Here is a 15227-nt window from a genome sequence, read left to right as displayed (position 1 = left end):
ATAGAAGAATGCACCATCTAGGGCAAGGCTGTCCAATTTCCAAGAGACTGTGATCTACTCCCACTAAAACTGGCAGTGATCTACCCTTTGGATTGCCCCAAGTTGTTGAGCTTTTTTGGGAAAAGCCTCATTAAAGTTGTTGAGCTTTTTGGGGGAAGGGTGAGCTTTTTCTTGGGGGGGCATCAGGAACTCGCAATCAACATGGGTCGACCAGGGACATTCCAATCAACCTGTTGAACAGACCTACTCTAGGGATAACCAAGCCTAGTGGTGCTTCTTTTAAGGGCAGATAACTCAGCTGTGTTGCAGTATCGCAGGGGTGTGGAATTGGACCCAACCAGTGGGCCAGATCCTTATCTCCCCCACCTGTCCCTGTGGGCAAAGTTTGACTGGTGGGTGGGGCCACTGGACAAAGTTATGTCTGGCGACTCTTTTGCCTGCACGGTTTGAAATCAAACCAAAGAAAGGGGCTACCACAGTGTATGGAACAACTTCCGCAACCCTCAGAACCCATCAAAACGTGGAGCGTTGCAACAGAGTGCAGAATCAGTCTTTCATGATTTCAATTAGAATCGAAGGTAAATGGCGTTTCCGTGCGCTCTGGCTTCTGTCATGGTGTTCCGTTACGCCAGAAGCAGTTTAGTCACGGTGGCCACATGACCCACAATGGGAAAGTAGCTGTATGGAGTCTGATTGCATTTCCTGTTCTCATGCTACTGTCACTGACACAAATGACATCTTTCCCTATTGAGTCAAGACTGTAGGGACCATTTTGTAAACCAGTTAGGAACCTAGTTGCTCCCAAGTGTCTATCACTGAGTAGCTTTTGATAAAATTTGGAAAATATTTGGCTTCCATGTTTTTCAAGTTGTTTATTTCATGAAGGTTTCTTTCAGCGCAGAGGTTATAGCTGAATGATGCAAAAACACATCACAAACCTTAACATAATGGGACTGTGGGCACTTCTTTGTGCAAATTCGATTCTAACTGAAATACAGTGGTACCTCAGGTTACATACGCTTCAGGTTACATACGCTTCAGGTTACAGACTCCACTAACCCAGAAATAGTGCTTCAGGTTAAGAACTTTGCCTCAGGATGAGAACAGAAATTGTGCTCCGGCAGCGCAGCAGCAGCAGGAGGCCCCATTAGCTAAAGTGGTGCTTCAGGTTAAGAACAGTTTCAGGTTAAGAACAGACCTCCGGAATGAATTAAGTAATTAACCCGAGGTACCACTGTAATGAGAGACTGATTGTGCACTCTGTTGCAATGCTCCACGTTTTGAGGTGAACTGTTTGAACTTTGTCCGCACGGGCAGGTGGGAAGGGAAATGTAAGGGAAATGATTTTCTATTTAGAACGAACATTAGTTTCATGAGACTGTGGAAGTGTTTTCCCATTTTATGCTAGTTTTAAGTATGAACTTTTAGAGGAAATTATAAAATTAGAATGGCCAAGGACTGGGAACAAGAATGAAACTGCATTCTTGCACAATTACATGAATAACAAGGGGAATAAGCACCATTTGATTTTCTATGTTTTTTAGTGCCTGAACACGTGTGCCTCAGCTCTGTCATGCTAATTTAAACCATCTGACCCTTGGCTGCTAAGTAAATAAACATTTTAAATGGCACATGTTCTCAAGCTTTAAGCTCAGCTGTTTCCGGCACTGCGCGTCTCTAGTGACTGGGAATGTTGGTTCAAAGAAATATAAACATTGTTGTTGAGCAGCATAGTTAGATAATCAATGGCATCTTAGGGAGGCTAGGCATTTCACACCAAACTCGTAAAGGCAATGGCAGCTTGCTGAGTTTGTCATATTTTCATTTTGAAACATTCATCTAGGCATGTGTTAAACCGATAACATGTCCAAACTCAAACTCAACATTATCTGTGTTGGCTTTTAAAAAATTTGCATGTACAGTGATACCTCTGGTTGCGAACGGGATCCATTCCGGAGGCCCGTTCGCAACATGAAAGGAACACAACCCGCAGTGGTGCGTCTGCGCCCACGCGGGTTGCGATTCGCCAATTCTGCGCATGCACGTGACACCATTTTGCGTGTCTGCGTATGCGTGAGTGGTGAAACCCAGGTGTAACCCTTTCTGGTACTTCCGGGTCGCCGCGGGACGTAACCTAAAGGATCATACCATGAAGTGGACGTAACATGAGGTGTGACTGTAACTCTCAGTGGCATGCAATCCGTGGACTAGGCTAGTCGCATAAATGTTCCCCTGGCACCTCCTTCCCAAAGCTCAGGAAGCTTGTACCTGGCTTAGGGAGGCACAATGCTCCAACAGATCCAAGAGCCCTTCTGCCACCTTCCCAAAATCTGCCTGGCTTTGGGAAGGAGGCAGAGGGCTCTGGTATCCTGTCAGAGGGCTCTGGTATCCTGTCAAAGCCTGGGAAGGTTCTGCGTGGCTTAGGGAGGGAGGTATGATGCTCATGCACACAACATCAGAACTACTATGCCATAAGATCCACTGTCCTGTAATATCACATATGAGCCTTAACTACAGTGGTACCTTGAGTTACATACGCTTCAGGTTACAGACTCCGCTGACCAAGAAGTAGTACCTCGGGTTAAGAACTTTGCTTCAGGATGAGAACAGAAATCACGTGGCAGCAGTGTGAGGTCCCATTAGCTAAAGTGGTGCTTCAGGTTAAGAATGGTTTCAGGTTAAGAACGGACCTCCAGAATGAATTAAGTACTTAACCCGAGGTTCCACTGTACTGATGAAGCCCAGGATGGCGAAACAAGGCCAATATTCTAGAAATCCTTGTCTTTAGACTCTCTGAAAGGATTCTGTGGAACTGCTGCTACAACAACAACAACAATTTATTATTTATACCCCGCCCATCTGGCTGGGCTTCCCCAGCCACTTTGGGTGGTTCCAACAAAATATTAAAATACAGTAATGCATCAAACATTAAAAGCTTCCCGAAACAGGGCTGCCTTCAGATGTCTTCTAAAAGTAGGGTAGTTGTTGTTTTCTATGACATCTGGTGGGAGGGTTTTCCACAGGGAGGGTGCCACTACCGAGAAGGCTTCCCTGTAACTTGGCTTCTTTCAGTGAGGGAACTGCCAGAAGGCCCTCGGCACTGGACCTCAGTGTCCAGTTAGAACAATGGGGGTGGAGACACTCCTTCAGGTATACTGGACTGAGGTCGTTTGCAACCTTTCATGTGGATTGTTTGGACCTTATGAACAGACAGGTGGAATAGACACTATTATACGGATGGACCTTCTGCATGAACTGACTAGAGAATGATCTGATTCACTGGGTCTTCTGCTTTGTTCATTTGTTGAACTTTATGATTTACTTCCGTTGAAATTTATGATTTGATACATGAATAGTATACCTTATTTACCTGTATCTAAGAACACATCTGGTTACATCTCGTATGTTTATTGAGTATGCTTTACGTGACCGTAGGTTTGTTTGTTGTTGTTTTACACAACATCAGGACACCATGACATCACTGCGCCCCCCCAAATCACCCTCACAAGTTGGTGCCTCTGGTCCTAACTGTTCCCCCTGCGGAAAATTTCACCACTGCAATAGACACTCAGGGTGACTTCAGGCTGAAGTGATTTAGAATTTCTTCTGCAGGGTGCTGCAAAGGCAAACTAATCTCTCTAATATAGCAGTTACAAGGCCCAATTTGTGCCTTGTGAGTAGTTTGCAGTTTCATAACGCAGTGTTACAACACACGAGAGTTTCTGAAAGAGAAAGAATTAGCAGTGGCTGAAATCAATGCAGAACATCTGTTGGTTATAACAGGAAATATGCAAGAGTTATATAGTACATGCTGGGATTTAGCACAAATCTTCCCTGATCCTTGTAGACATGTTAGATATTTCATTTGCAATTGCTGTACAAGACCTATATAAAAAATATTTAACGAGATGCGCTCCCTGGAATACTTTTGTAATCCTAGCAGCTTTCTATCTGATCAGTTCTTCACAGAACTTTTTAAAAAGATTTTTTAAAAATATATATATTGCAGGGTGATTTGGTAATCACTCACAATGTTGGGAGTGCATCCATGTCTTCTTTACTGAATTACTCCATTGATCAAATGCTGTGCATGACGTATCCTTTGGAATGACCTCTCCTGGAAAAAGGCAAGGCTGACTGGCGCACTGAACAGGAGCATTCCAAATTATGGTATAATTATGAATTTAATGCGGGTATCATAATTTGGCACTTTGCTAAATGTTTTTAAGAAACATTTGTAAACCTGCAATACATCAGCTGCAAAACAGCTGAGCATTAAGGGTCACTTTGTGCAAGCTTATGCCTTTGGATTCTGGATCAATTAATTTGGAATAAATACTCCCCCTTTTATATTAATAGTTACTATCATAGTTTTCACTTTATGCAGTGAAAGAGTGAATCAGCCTTCGAACTTAAAGCCATTCTTCCCTGACTTACCTAATTATGAATTAAAGGTTAGCTGAATTGTGTTAAAGGAATAACGGATCTAAGCTAAGTAAACTTGCTTAGGTGGAAGCTTATTACCTCTGACTTTAAAGCAATGAAAATCAGATGGAGATGTTTGAAAGTAAGCATGCTGACTGTTGCTTTGTTCTGTGATAAAGAAACATGGGTGTAAAATGGATAGCAATATTGATGCTCCACATTAGTGTTGTCCAATATCATTGTATTGATTATAATATGTGTGGATTATTCAGATTTTTATTTTCACGTGTAAACATTGTTGTTGTTTAGTCATTTAGTCGTGTCTGACTCTTTGTGACCCCATGGATCAGAGCACGCCAGGCACTTCTGTCTTCCACTGCCTCCCGCAGTTTAGTCAAACTCATGTTTATAGCTTTGAGAACACTGTCCAACCATCTTGTTCTCTGTCGTCCCCTTCTCCTTGTGCCCTCCATTTTTCCCAACATCAGGGTCTTTTCCAGGGAGTCTTCTCTTCTCATGAGGTGGCCAAAGTACTGGAGCCTCAGCTTCACGATCTGTCCTTCCAGTGAGCACTCAGGGCTGATTTCTTTCAGAATGGATAGGTTTGATCTTCTTGCAGTCCGTGGGACTCTCAAGAGTCTCCTCCAGCACCATAATTCAAAAGCATCAATTCTTCGGCGATCAGCCTTCTTTATGGTCCAGCTCTCACTTCCATACATCACAACTAATGTGTGAACATTAGTTTTAGGGAATACTTTGATGTTCTATGCATTTTTGTTGCCTTCTTATTTCACAGCGTATAGTGAGCTTTCTTGGTGGAACAGCCCCATAATCAGTTACGGGTTTCCCCTCCCCTCTTTAGAATTCCTTTCTGCTTGGTATGGAGATTCAATCTTGTTAAACCACCCCCAGAATTTCCCCAGCCCCTACCAAAGCTTTTAGTGTGCAGGTTTACTCTGTGTAAAAACGAGAGCACATTAATAGGCTTCTAAAGATCTATTAGCAGTGCAGAGCAAATCGTAAAACTCTCTAATCTGACCAGTTATTACCATCAGGTATGGAAAATGCTATTTAAGGATTATTTCCCCCATGTAATTGAGTTCACTGAATAAATGCATTTTTAAATATGTCGTTTCCAGTATTTTAACCTCTTAAATGCATTCTCTTCACATTGCTCATCTCTTTGCACTAGAGCAATCTGTACAAATGTTACCGAGAAAGGGGATGTGGGCAGCAGTCTGTGGGGTAGCAGGGAAGAAATTTGGGCAGGTGGCAGAATGAAGTGGAAAAAGTCAAGTAGTATACTTAAGATATCTTACCTTCCAGTTTGGTAAATAAGCCAGGAACACTAAAATACTGAAATAGAGCAACAACAACAAAAACAACAATGTCCCAGCCACTCTGGGTGGCTTTCAACACACAAAAAGCATAATAAAACATCAAACTTTAAAAACTTCCCAACACAGGGATGCCATCAGAGGTCCTTGTGTAGTTGTTTATCTCCTTGACATCTTATAGGAGGGCATTCTACAGGGAAGGTGCCAGCACCGAGAAGGCCCTCTGCCTGGTTCCCTGTAACTTTACTTCTTGCAATTAGGGAACCAGCAGAAGACCCTTGGGCGCTGGACCTCAGTGCCCGGGCTGATGAGGGTGGAGATGCTCCTTCAGGTATACTGGGCCGAGGCCGTTTAGGGCTTTAAAGGTCAGCACCAATACTTTGAATTGTGCTCGGAAACGTACTGGGACCCAATGTAGGTCTTTCAAGACGTTATATGGTCTCGGCGGCCGCCCCCAGTCACCAGTCTAGCTGCCGCATTCTGGATTAGTTGTAGTTTCTGGGTCACCTTCAAAAGTAGCCCCACGTAGAGCGCATTGCAGTAGTCCAAGCAGGAGATAACCAGAGCATGCACACCTCTAGCAAGACAGTCTGTGGGCAGGTAGTACAGCGTCTTTGCCATATAGGATCTCATCCAGCAAATGAATATACAAAGTACACACATTTTAGTAAGCTTCCCCTTGAAAGTAAAGCTTGGCTGTATTTTTACTGAAATGACAATAATCAAGCAAGCAAGCAAGCAAATAAATAAATAAATAAAGTTATTATTTATGCTCTGCCCATAAATGGCCAAAAAGGTAGTCTGGCAGATGAAATTGGTGGAATATGTGGAATTAGGAAATTTAACTAATAGATCAGAAAGATGGAGTATTTAAAGAAGAGTGGGAAATGTTTGCAGAATATCTGAAGAATAATTGTAAACAGGTTAAAACATTAGCAGGATTAGAGTAAATTCAGCAGTTTAAATTATATGAAAATATAGTGAGGAGGGGGACAATAAAATATATTGAATAGAATATGTAGAATAGGCAGTTCTAATGGATTATTAAACAGAACCAAGGAAGGGGGGAAGGGAAGTCGACAATTATGACTGTGTGGTTATGTTGAATGGAATGTGAAAATTTGTAACAGGCAAAGTATAAATAAAAAAAAATTAACCAGTAGTCAAGAATAATGGGAGTTGGTGTCCAGCAACATCTGGAGAGCCAAAGGTAACTTCTTCTTCTTCAGCAATAACTCATAATCTAGTAATATTGTCTTCCATGAACACAGTTTTAACAGTGAGTCCGTAAGTGAATGTGGAGGCCAATTCTGGATCCACACATCCTTCCACAGTGGGGGCATTGGTTTCTGGGTGGGAGTTGATCACGGTGAGGGTTTGCCAAATATGCCTTCCTCTTAGCATGTTTCTCCCTTTCGTCCTGAGTTCGAGCGTCTTCAAAGTCCATGGCACCTTTGGTAAAGGCTGTTCTACAATTGGAGCACTTGCAAGCCAGTGTTTCCCAGTTGTTGGTGTTTATACTACATTTTTTTTAGATTTGCCTTGAGAGTGTCTTTAAACCTCTTTTGTTGTCCACCGGCATTACACTTTCCATTCTTAAGCTGAGAATAGAGTAGTTGCTTTGGAAGACGATAATAGGCATCTGCACAACATGACCAGTCCAACGAAGTTGATGTTGAAGAATCATTGCTTCGACACTGGTGATCTTTGCTACTTCCAGTACACTGACATTAGTTTGCCTGTCTTCCCAAGTGATATGGAAAAATCTTGGATACACCGTTGATGGAATCTTTCGAGGAGCTGGAGATGGCACTTATAGGTGGTCCATGTTTCACAAGCATACAGTACTTGTGGATGAAAGAGTAGGGAACTACAGCTTTGCAATATACTTTCACAACTTGATCCTGACTTGGATTTTATTGCCCTTACTTTGCTTTTTAGCCTGCCCACCAGGGACCTACAAGCCTGAAGGTTCACCAGGTGGAATAAGCACCTGCATCTCATGTCCTGATGAGAATCACACCTCTCCACCGGGAAGTACCTCTGTCGAGGACTGCAGATGCAAGGAAGGGTATCGCTCTTCGGGCCAGACTTGTGAAGGTAAGCTGTTCACCCACCCTCAAAAGAGAGAGAGAGATCCCCAAAATATTAACACCATGATCAATAATTCTTTAAGATAGTGGTGAAGATTGTTTGTTTTTCAATTTTCTTATGAAGGTTTCCTTTCCAAACTGACTTATCTGACAAGGATCCCTTTGTATCTCCATAAAACCCGTGTACATTAGGAGAAGATTTGTGCTTGGACGCACTCACGGTTCATGTCAAGCGCTGAAGAAAAGGACACCTGGATAGGACACATGCCTTGAATAGGAAAGCTGCTTGGATTGTTATGACTGCATAAATGACCTTTTAAAAAAAATTATTAAATTTTCCAACATACATTTATAGTATCCAATCTAAATTTATCACATATTTTCTCCTTTAGACTTCCTTCAACCTCTCTGACAATCATCCATTATTCAAATTTTTAAATACGCATTTCCTAATTTTATATTGCATTTTATAAACCTTCACACACTTAGTTTTCATCAATACAATAGTCCTCTATCATTTACAGAACTTCTTGAAATCCCACTAGCATTATTTGCTCATCACATACACATTTCAGATAGTCTGAAAATTTTCCCCAGTCTTCAATGAACTTTTGATCTCATATATATCTGATCTTTCCTGTTAGTTTGTCCAGATCAGCATACTCCATCAGTTTCATTCTCCATTCTTCGAGCGTCGGCAGTTGTTCCTGTTTCCATTTTTGGGCCAATAATATTCTCGCTGCTGTTACTGCATATTGGAAAAGTTTACAGTCCATTCTATTTATTTTGTTTCCTACTATTCCTAGAAGAAAAGCCTCTGGTTTGCATAAATGACCTTTTGGCTCATTCATGAGATTTGTTGTAGAATGGTGGTGGTGCAAATTCATAAGGACAATGTTCTCTTTTCTATTTTTAAACCAGAGGTTTGGAGTGCATTGTCAGCAATATGCTGACGTCTTTACTTCTCCTTTAGCTCTCCAGGTGAGGCAGTGGAAGTGCTGGACCATTGCCTTGTCTCTTTAATGGACTGGATGAGAGCCAACAAACTGAAGCTCAATCCAGATAAGACTGAAGCACTGTTAGTGGGTGGTTCCCTGAACCAGACGGCAGGGAGGTTGCCTGCTCTTGATAGGGTTATGCTCTGAAGGAGTAGGAATGCAACTTGGGGGTTCTCCTGTATCCTTTGCTGTCACTTGAGCTTCCATCAATTTCGGCTGGTGGCCCAGCTGTGCCCTTTATTAGGACAGGGACATCCTAACTACTGTTGTCTATGCTTTGATAACCTCTAGGTTAGATTACTGCAGTGCATTATATGTGAGGCTGCCCCTGAAGACGGCTTGGAAAATTCAGAGAGCCAGGGTGGTGTAGTGGTTAAGAGTGGTAGTCTCATAATCTGGTGAACCGGGTTCGCATCTCCGCTTCTCCACATTCAGCTGCTGGGTGACCTTGGGCTAGTCACACTTCTCTGAAGTCTCTCAGCCTCACTCACCTCACAGAGTGTTTATTGTGGGGGAGGAAGGGAAAGGAGATTGTTAGCTGCTTTGAGGCTCCTTAGGGTAGTGATAAAGCAGGATATCAAATCCAAACTACTACTCCTCCTCCTCCTCCTCCTCCTCCTCTTCTTCTTCTTCTTCAGCTAGTACAGAATTCAGAGACCAGGTTTCTCACCAAGGCTAGATGGATTGAGCACATCACACCAATCCTGGCCCAACTGTACTGGCTGCCAATTAGTTTCTGGGCCCAATTCAAAGTGCTGATTTTGACCTAGAAAGCCATATGCACCTACACGGACTCTGAGATCATCCTCGGAGGCCCTTCTTCATGTCCACAAGAGGTCCAGAGGGTGGCAACATGAGAGCAGGGCCTTCTCTGCAGAGGCTCCCCATTTGTGGCATGTTCTTCCCAGGGAGGTTTGCCTGGCGCCTTCATTATACACCTTTAGGCACCAACCAGAAAACATTCCTTTTCAACCAGGCCTTGGGCTGATCCGATTTACATCCGATGCCCTTTTAAATGTGTTGTGGAAGAGGGGATTATTGGTTTGTTTCTGTTCTTATTTGTATTGTGTATTTTGAGGATTTTTTATATTTTAATATTATGTTGCAAACTGCCGTGAGATTTACGGGTATCCAAATTTAATAAATAAATGAATCCTGCTTAGGAATCACATGAAACGATGACAATTAAAGCTGTAATCCTATACATGTTTACCTGGGTGAAGCCCTGTGGAGCACAGTGGGGCTTACTTCTGAATAGACATGTATAGGACTGTGCTGTAAGGGATGCGGGTGGGGCTGTGGTCTAAACCACTGAGCCTCTTGGGCTTACTGATCAGAAGGTCGGCGGTTCAAATCCCCGCAACGGGGTGAGCTCCCGTTGCTCTGTCCCAGCTCCTGCCAACCTAGCAGTTTGAAAGCACGTCAGCACAAGTAGATAAATAGGTACTGCCATGGCGGGAAGGTAAACGGCATTTCTGTGTGCTATGGTTTCCGTCACAGTATCCCATTGCACCAGCAGCGGTTTAGTCCTGCTGGTCACATGACCTGGAAAGCTGTCTGTGGACAAATGCCGGCTCCCTTGGCCTGAAGGTGAGATGAGCGCGGCAACCCCATAGTCACCTTTGACTGGATTTAACCGCCCAGAGGTCCTTTACCTTTTACCTTTAGGTTTGTGCTGTAACCAGTTTGTAATTATTATTTGCTCCAATTAGTGGTTCACTGCCCTGAACTTCACCCTCCTGAAAATGGCTATTTTATCCAGAACACCTGCAACAATTATTTCAATGCTGCATGTGGAATCCGATGTAAAACAGGATTTGACCTTGTGGGAAGCAGCATACGACTTTGTCAGCCCAATGGCTTATGGTCTGGTTCAGAAACGACATGCAGAGGTAAGAAGCCTTTACTTTCAAAAAAGAATTGTTGTCTTTCTCTTGTTGGCTTGGTTTTGTTGTTATTCTCTTCCAATCTTCCATGATATGTGTCCCGGGCAACGCAGTCAGGCAATGGGCAGGGTACAAATAATAAACTATTATTATTATTAATAATACCATATTTTTCGCCCTATTGGACGCACTTTTTCCCCTCCAAAAATGAAGGGGAAATGTGTGTGCATCCTATGGGGCGAATGCAGGCTTTCACTGAAACCTGGAGAGCGAGAAGGGTCGGTGCGCACCGACCCCTCTCGCTCTCCAGGCTTCGCGGACCTCTCAGCAAGCAGCGGGACCCAGCGCTGGGCTCCCACAGCTTGCAGAGAGCTGCCTGTTTGGGGGCTGGGGTCGGGGGAAGCTCGGGCTTCCCCCGCCCCAGCCCCACGCCTGGCGGGGAAATAATTTCCCCCTCCTTTATTTCCCCCCCCCCAAAGCTAGGTGCGCCTTATGGGACGGTGCATCCTATAGGGCGAAAAATACGGTAATAATAATAATATATATATATATATTTAGTAGAAAATGAAAAGTATTGTTTTAATTACCAAGAAACTTACCAATAGCAATCAGTTCTGTCTTTCTTCAATTTTGTATATGCTTCCACTAGGCCTGCTACCAACATTTGAATGGAACACAGATCTAGCTCCAAATATTACTTAGCAAATCCTGCCAGTTTTACTGACAGCAGAACGCTTATGTAGAATTGAAAGGGCGGTATTCAATGAAAATTTACTCAGAATAGAAATTAATATACCTGAAGGAGCATCTTCACCCCCATCCCTCAGCCCAGACACTGAGGTCCAGCTCTGAAGGCCTTTTGGCAGTTCCCTCACTGTGAGAAGCCAAGTTACAGGGAATCAGGCAGACGGCCTTCTCAGTAGTGGCACCCGCCCTGTGGAATACCCTCAATTCGGATGGCAAGAAAATAAACAACTATCTGACTTTTAGAAGACATCTGAAGGAAACCCTGTACGGGGAAGTGTTTAATGTTTGATGTCTTACCGGGTTTTTAATATTCTGTTGGGAACTGCCCAGAGTGGTTGGGGAAACCCAGCCAGATGTGCGGGGTATGAAGAAGAAGAAGAAAAATTAGGTTCCTTCATTTCAGTGTGTCTGCTCTGAGAAAGATTTAGTTGCATACTATCCCCAGAAGGTTTTTTTTTTATGTTACTGTCACACTCATTCTTTGAGATGTTTCCCAAATGCCAAACTATTTTCTTTGATTCAATCTATAAATGCTATGAAAATCATGTTGCATTGTGTCCCCCAAGGAAATATGCATGTCCAGCAATATCCAGAACCTGCATGTAAGAATCATGTAATAACAGAAAATAGGAACCAGCCATTGCTTAGCTGACCGATCTGTTGAGGCAGCTGTTGCTTTTCATTTCCATGTGTACTACCTGATGGCTGAAGCTCATGTTTTCTTCTTATTCACTTGAGAGGCTGGTTATTTGTGCAGGGTTTCCCAAACTTGGGTCTCTATCTGGTTTTTTTAGACTACAGTTCCCATCATCCCTGACCATGGGTCCTGCTAGCTAGGGATGATGGGAGTTGTAGTCCAAAAAGAGCTGGAGACTCACGTTTGAGAAACTGGTTTAGGGGGAAGTCAATTGGTAAGGATTTCACACTTAATTTTTATTATTATTTTTTTTAGGGAAGTATTGGCTTTGGGTAGCAAATGGAGCCTTGTACTATTATCTTCATTTTCTGTTAGTTTTCTTTGAATGTCTGAAAGATAACTTTTGATTAATTTTGGTTCGGTTCCCTTCAAAGGCACATGGCTCTTAGGCAAGCGATGCTCAACTTAAGCATGTGCTCTGAGTACTATCCTCCATTCATATACTGATAAGGCATGTGGTAAGCAAAGGAGGGATCAAAGCAGCAGTTTCATGAGCCATCACGTTAATCCCAACACAAACCGCCCTCCCAGCTTTTTATCACATGCATTTGATAGGACAGCAGAAGGATGCTAATTCTGTCATAGGCTATGTTAACTTGTGGCATTAAACAGTCATCCTTTTGCTGTGCTTGCTTTGCTTAGCGAAAAGATGTCACTAGTGTGACAAGCAGTGCTTAGACATATTAGCACATGAGTAAATTACACAGCAATAGCGTAAAAGTAAAGAGCAGGAAAGAGCAATTACGGTGAAGTTCGGTATTGATTGACGTTTTACACCCGATCTTTTCTTGTGATCACAGGAGTTTTGTGGCAAAGCAACAATTCCAAGCGGATTTTGAAAAGTCACCTTGTAAAAAAAATACCCACAAGGTGCATTGATTCAGGGGCACTTTTTCAAAATAATAATATTTGCCTTTCGTGCAGAAATGCTACCTAAATCTGTCAGTTTTACTTTGTTTGTGCACTGAATTTGCAGCAATGTCAGGGGAAGTCCTAGTTTCACAGTGGCCTGGTTTAATGTCAGTGTCTGAGAGCACAGGTCTCCAGAGTGGAGCTCACAGTTGTTTTGCTTCTCTTCCCAGTCATTTTGCTGCTTTGGTGCGCAGAAATAAGCTTATACTAACTCTCGTGTCCAAACAGTGGCTCATGGTTTTGCTTTCTTCTGACGAACCATGAGCTGTAACCACATTCCTATGGTTTAAGGCAGTGTTTTTCAACCACTGTTCCGCGGCACACTAGTGTTGCCTGGTGTGCCGTGGGAAAAATTGAAAAATTCAAAAGATTTAAAAATAAAGTATTTTATAATTTTTCATATTTCTGTTTACTTACTATTTCATAATAAAGTAATTATAAAATACTTTCTTTGGGTTTATTTGATTCCTATTCAAGAGAATTACTTTATATATAGTCAATATAGGCACAGAGTTAATTTTTTTAACATTTTCTAATGGTGGTGTGCCTCGTGATTTTTTTCATGAAACAAGTGTGCCTTTGCCCAAAAAAGGTTGAAAAACACTGGTTTAAGGCATGCAGTTTCGCAGCTACACCTGGCACAGTTTCGCAGCTACAGCAGAAGTCCAGGTTTGGATGACAGGCTAATCCAAGTGCCTGATGGAGTAGCAGAAATGGGATGAGCGAGGTAGCTACATTCTCCTCTCCCACAGCTTCATGTTTTGGCCTAGAATGAAATGTGCATGCAAAATTAGACTCCTGGCCATGTGCTCATGCATGCACATTTAAGTGCCTATGTGTTTGGAGAGAAGGAAGGAAGGAGCAGGAATACTGAAGGGTGTGCCTGAATTAGGTCTCATTCCATTTCTGCATTCATGAGGGCTGAGATAAGCTGTTTGTTCTGATTTTGGCTGTGCTGCGTTGATCTGTAGGAAAACCTCAAATGCTAGCACTGCAAGTAATTAAAATAAACTTTTAAAAAATCCAGTGTAGCTATAGTAAACGAACTGGGAACAAAGTCCCCTTACAGGCAAGGACTCCTGTATAAAGAACATGGAAAAGATGGCCGCAGAGTTTCTCCCACTTAATCTCCATCCCACTTGTGTTCTGGTAAGGAGATCCTTTTCTGTGCGGTGAGCCAGAATATTCCAAGAACTAATTCGGCAAAGTGTGAGATTAATCGGGATTCGCAGCATCCTCAGATATTTGGCATCTAATCTTAATAACGATAGATGAAATTGCCACAGACTCTTGGCTTTCCGGCTGGAGAAGAAACAACAGGCAAGAGATAATTCTTAACATCCAACAGATTACAAAAGTCTGTGCCTGGGTATTGTTCCACAGGGTTTTATAAAGGCATTAAAATTGCCCTGGGAGACGTTGGAGGCGGGAAGAATCTCTTGATGAGCCTTAATTCTTCCACAGATATATTTTTTTTATCCTTGGCACCAAAGCTCTAAAGAATCCTAGATGCTTTTCCTCTTTCTTATGAAGAGGTTATCCAGAAATAAGCAAGCCTGCCAAATTAAACATAGCTGCAATAAAAAATTGCATAACGCGCTTCCAGGGGCCAAGCTTCTTAAAATATATTTAATCCCTTTTTAAAAAAATTTTTAGTATGCAGTTTCATCCGGGGGGGGTCAAGTTGGAGAAAGACAGCATTCTAGAACTGAACAACTTGACATTCCCAGTGCACAGATGTTAGATGGATGTTTGGTTTGCCACTTCATATTCTTTTCTGTTCCTCAATTGTTTAAAAGGTCTGCTAGCAAATCTTCCTGTAGTATTCTCCCTGAATGAGGGAAGCTGTTGCTGCTGCTGCTGCTGTTGGGACCATGTCTTGTCGCTGGCAAATACGCAACAGTATTTTTGTACAGTTGACTTAACATGACTGATACCTCAGAGGATATTATCTGCTAATTACCTGTCAAAAAGGTGTATATTTCTCTCGATAAATTCTTTTCTGTGCTTGTGCTAGCCTCAGTTCCTATTTGATGATCGCTTTAATGAAACAAATAAATAAAGGATGCCAAACAGTCTAGAAAAAGAGGTGCCAGAACTCACCATGAACACCTCCCTCTTACTCTTTAGAA

General features: G+C 42.5%; 1 protein-coding gene across 2 annotated transcripts in view; it reads left to right on the top strand.

The window, feature by feature from the left end:
- SVEP1 (sushi, von Willebrand factor type A, EGF and pentraxin domain containing 1) overlaps positions 1–15227 on the top strand; it is a 125550-nt gene that overhangs the window by 24776 nt on the left and 85547 nt on the right. For both annotated transcript variants that reach the window (XR_014163915.1, XM_081893589.1), the window contains exons 4-5: positions 7704–7862; positions 10566–10745. Coding sequence is in view for 1 of the 2 variants with exons in the window: in XM_081893589.1 (XP_081749715.1) it covers positions 7704–7862; positions 10566–10745 (339 nt within the window). In the remaining variant the exon portion in view is untranslated. The remainder of the gene's footprint in view (positions 1–7703; positions 7863–10565; positions 10746–15227) is intronic.

Source organism: Podarcis melisellensis (genome assembly GCF_964234715.1).
Source record: "Podarcis melisellensis genome assembly, chromosome: 17".
Classification (NCBI taxonomy): Eukaryota; Metazoa; Chordata; class Lepidosauria; order Squamata; family Lacertidae; genus Podarcis; species Podarcis melisellensis.
Note: the sequence above shows the minus strand (reverse complement) of the source record. Positions and strands in the feature narration are given on the sequence as shown.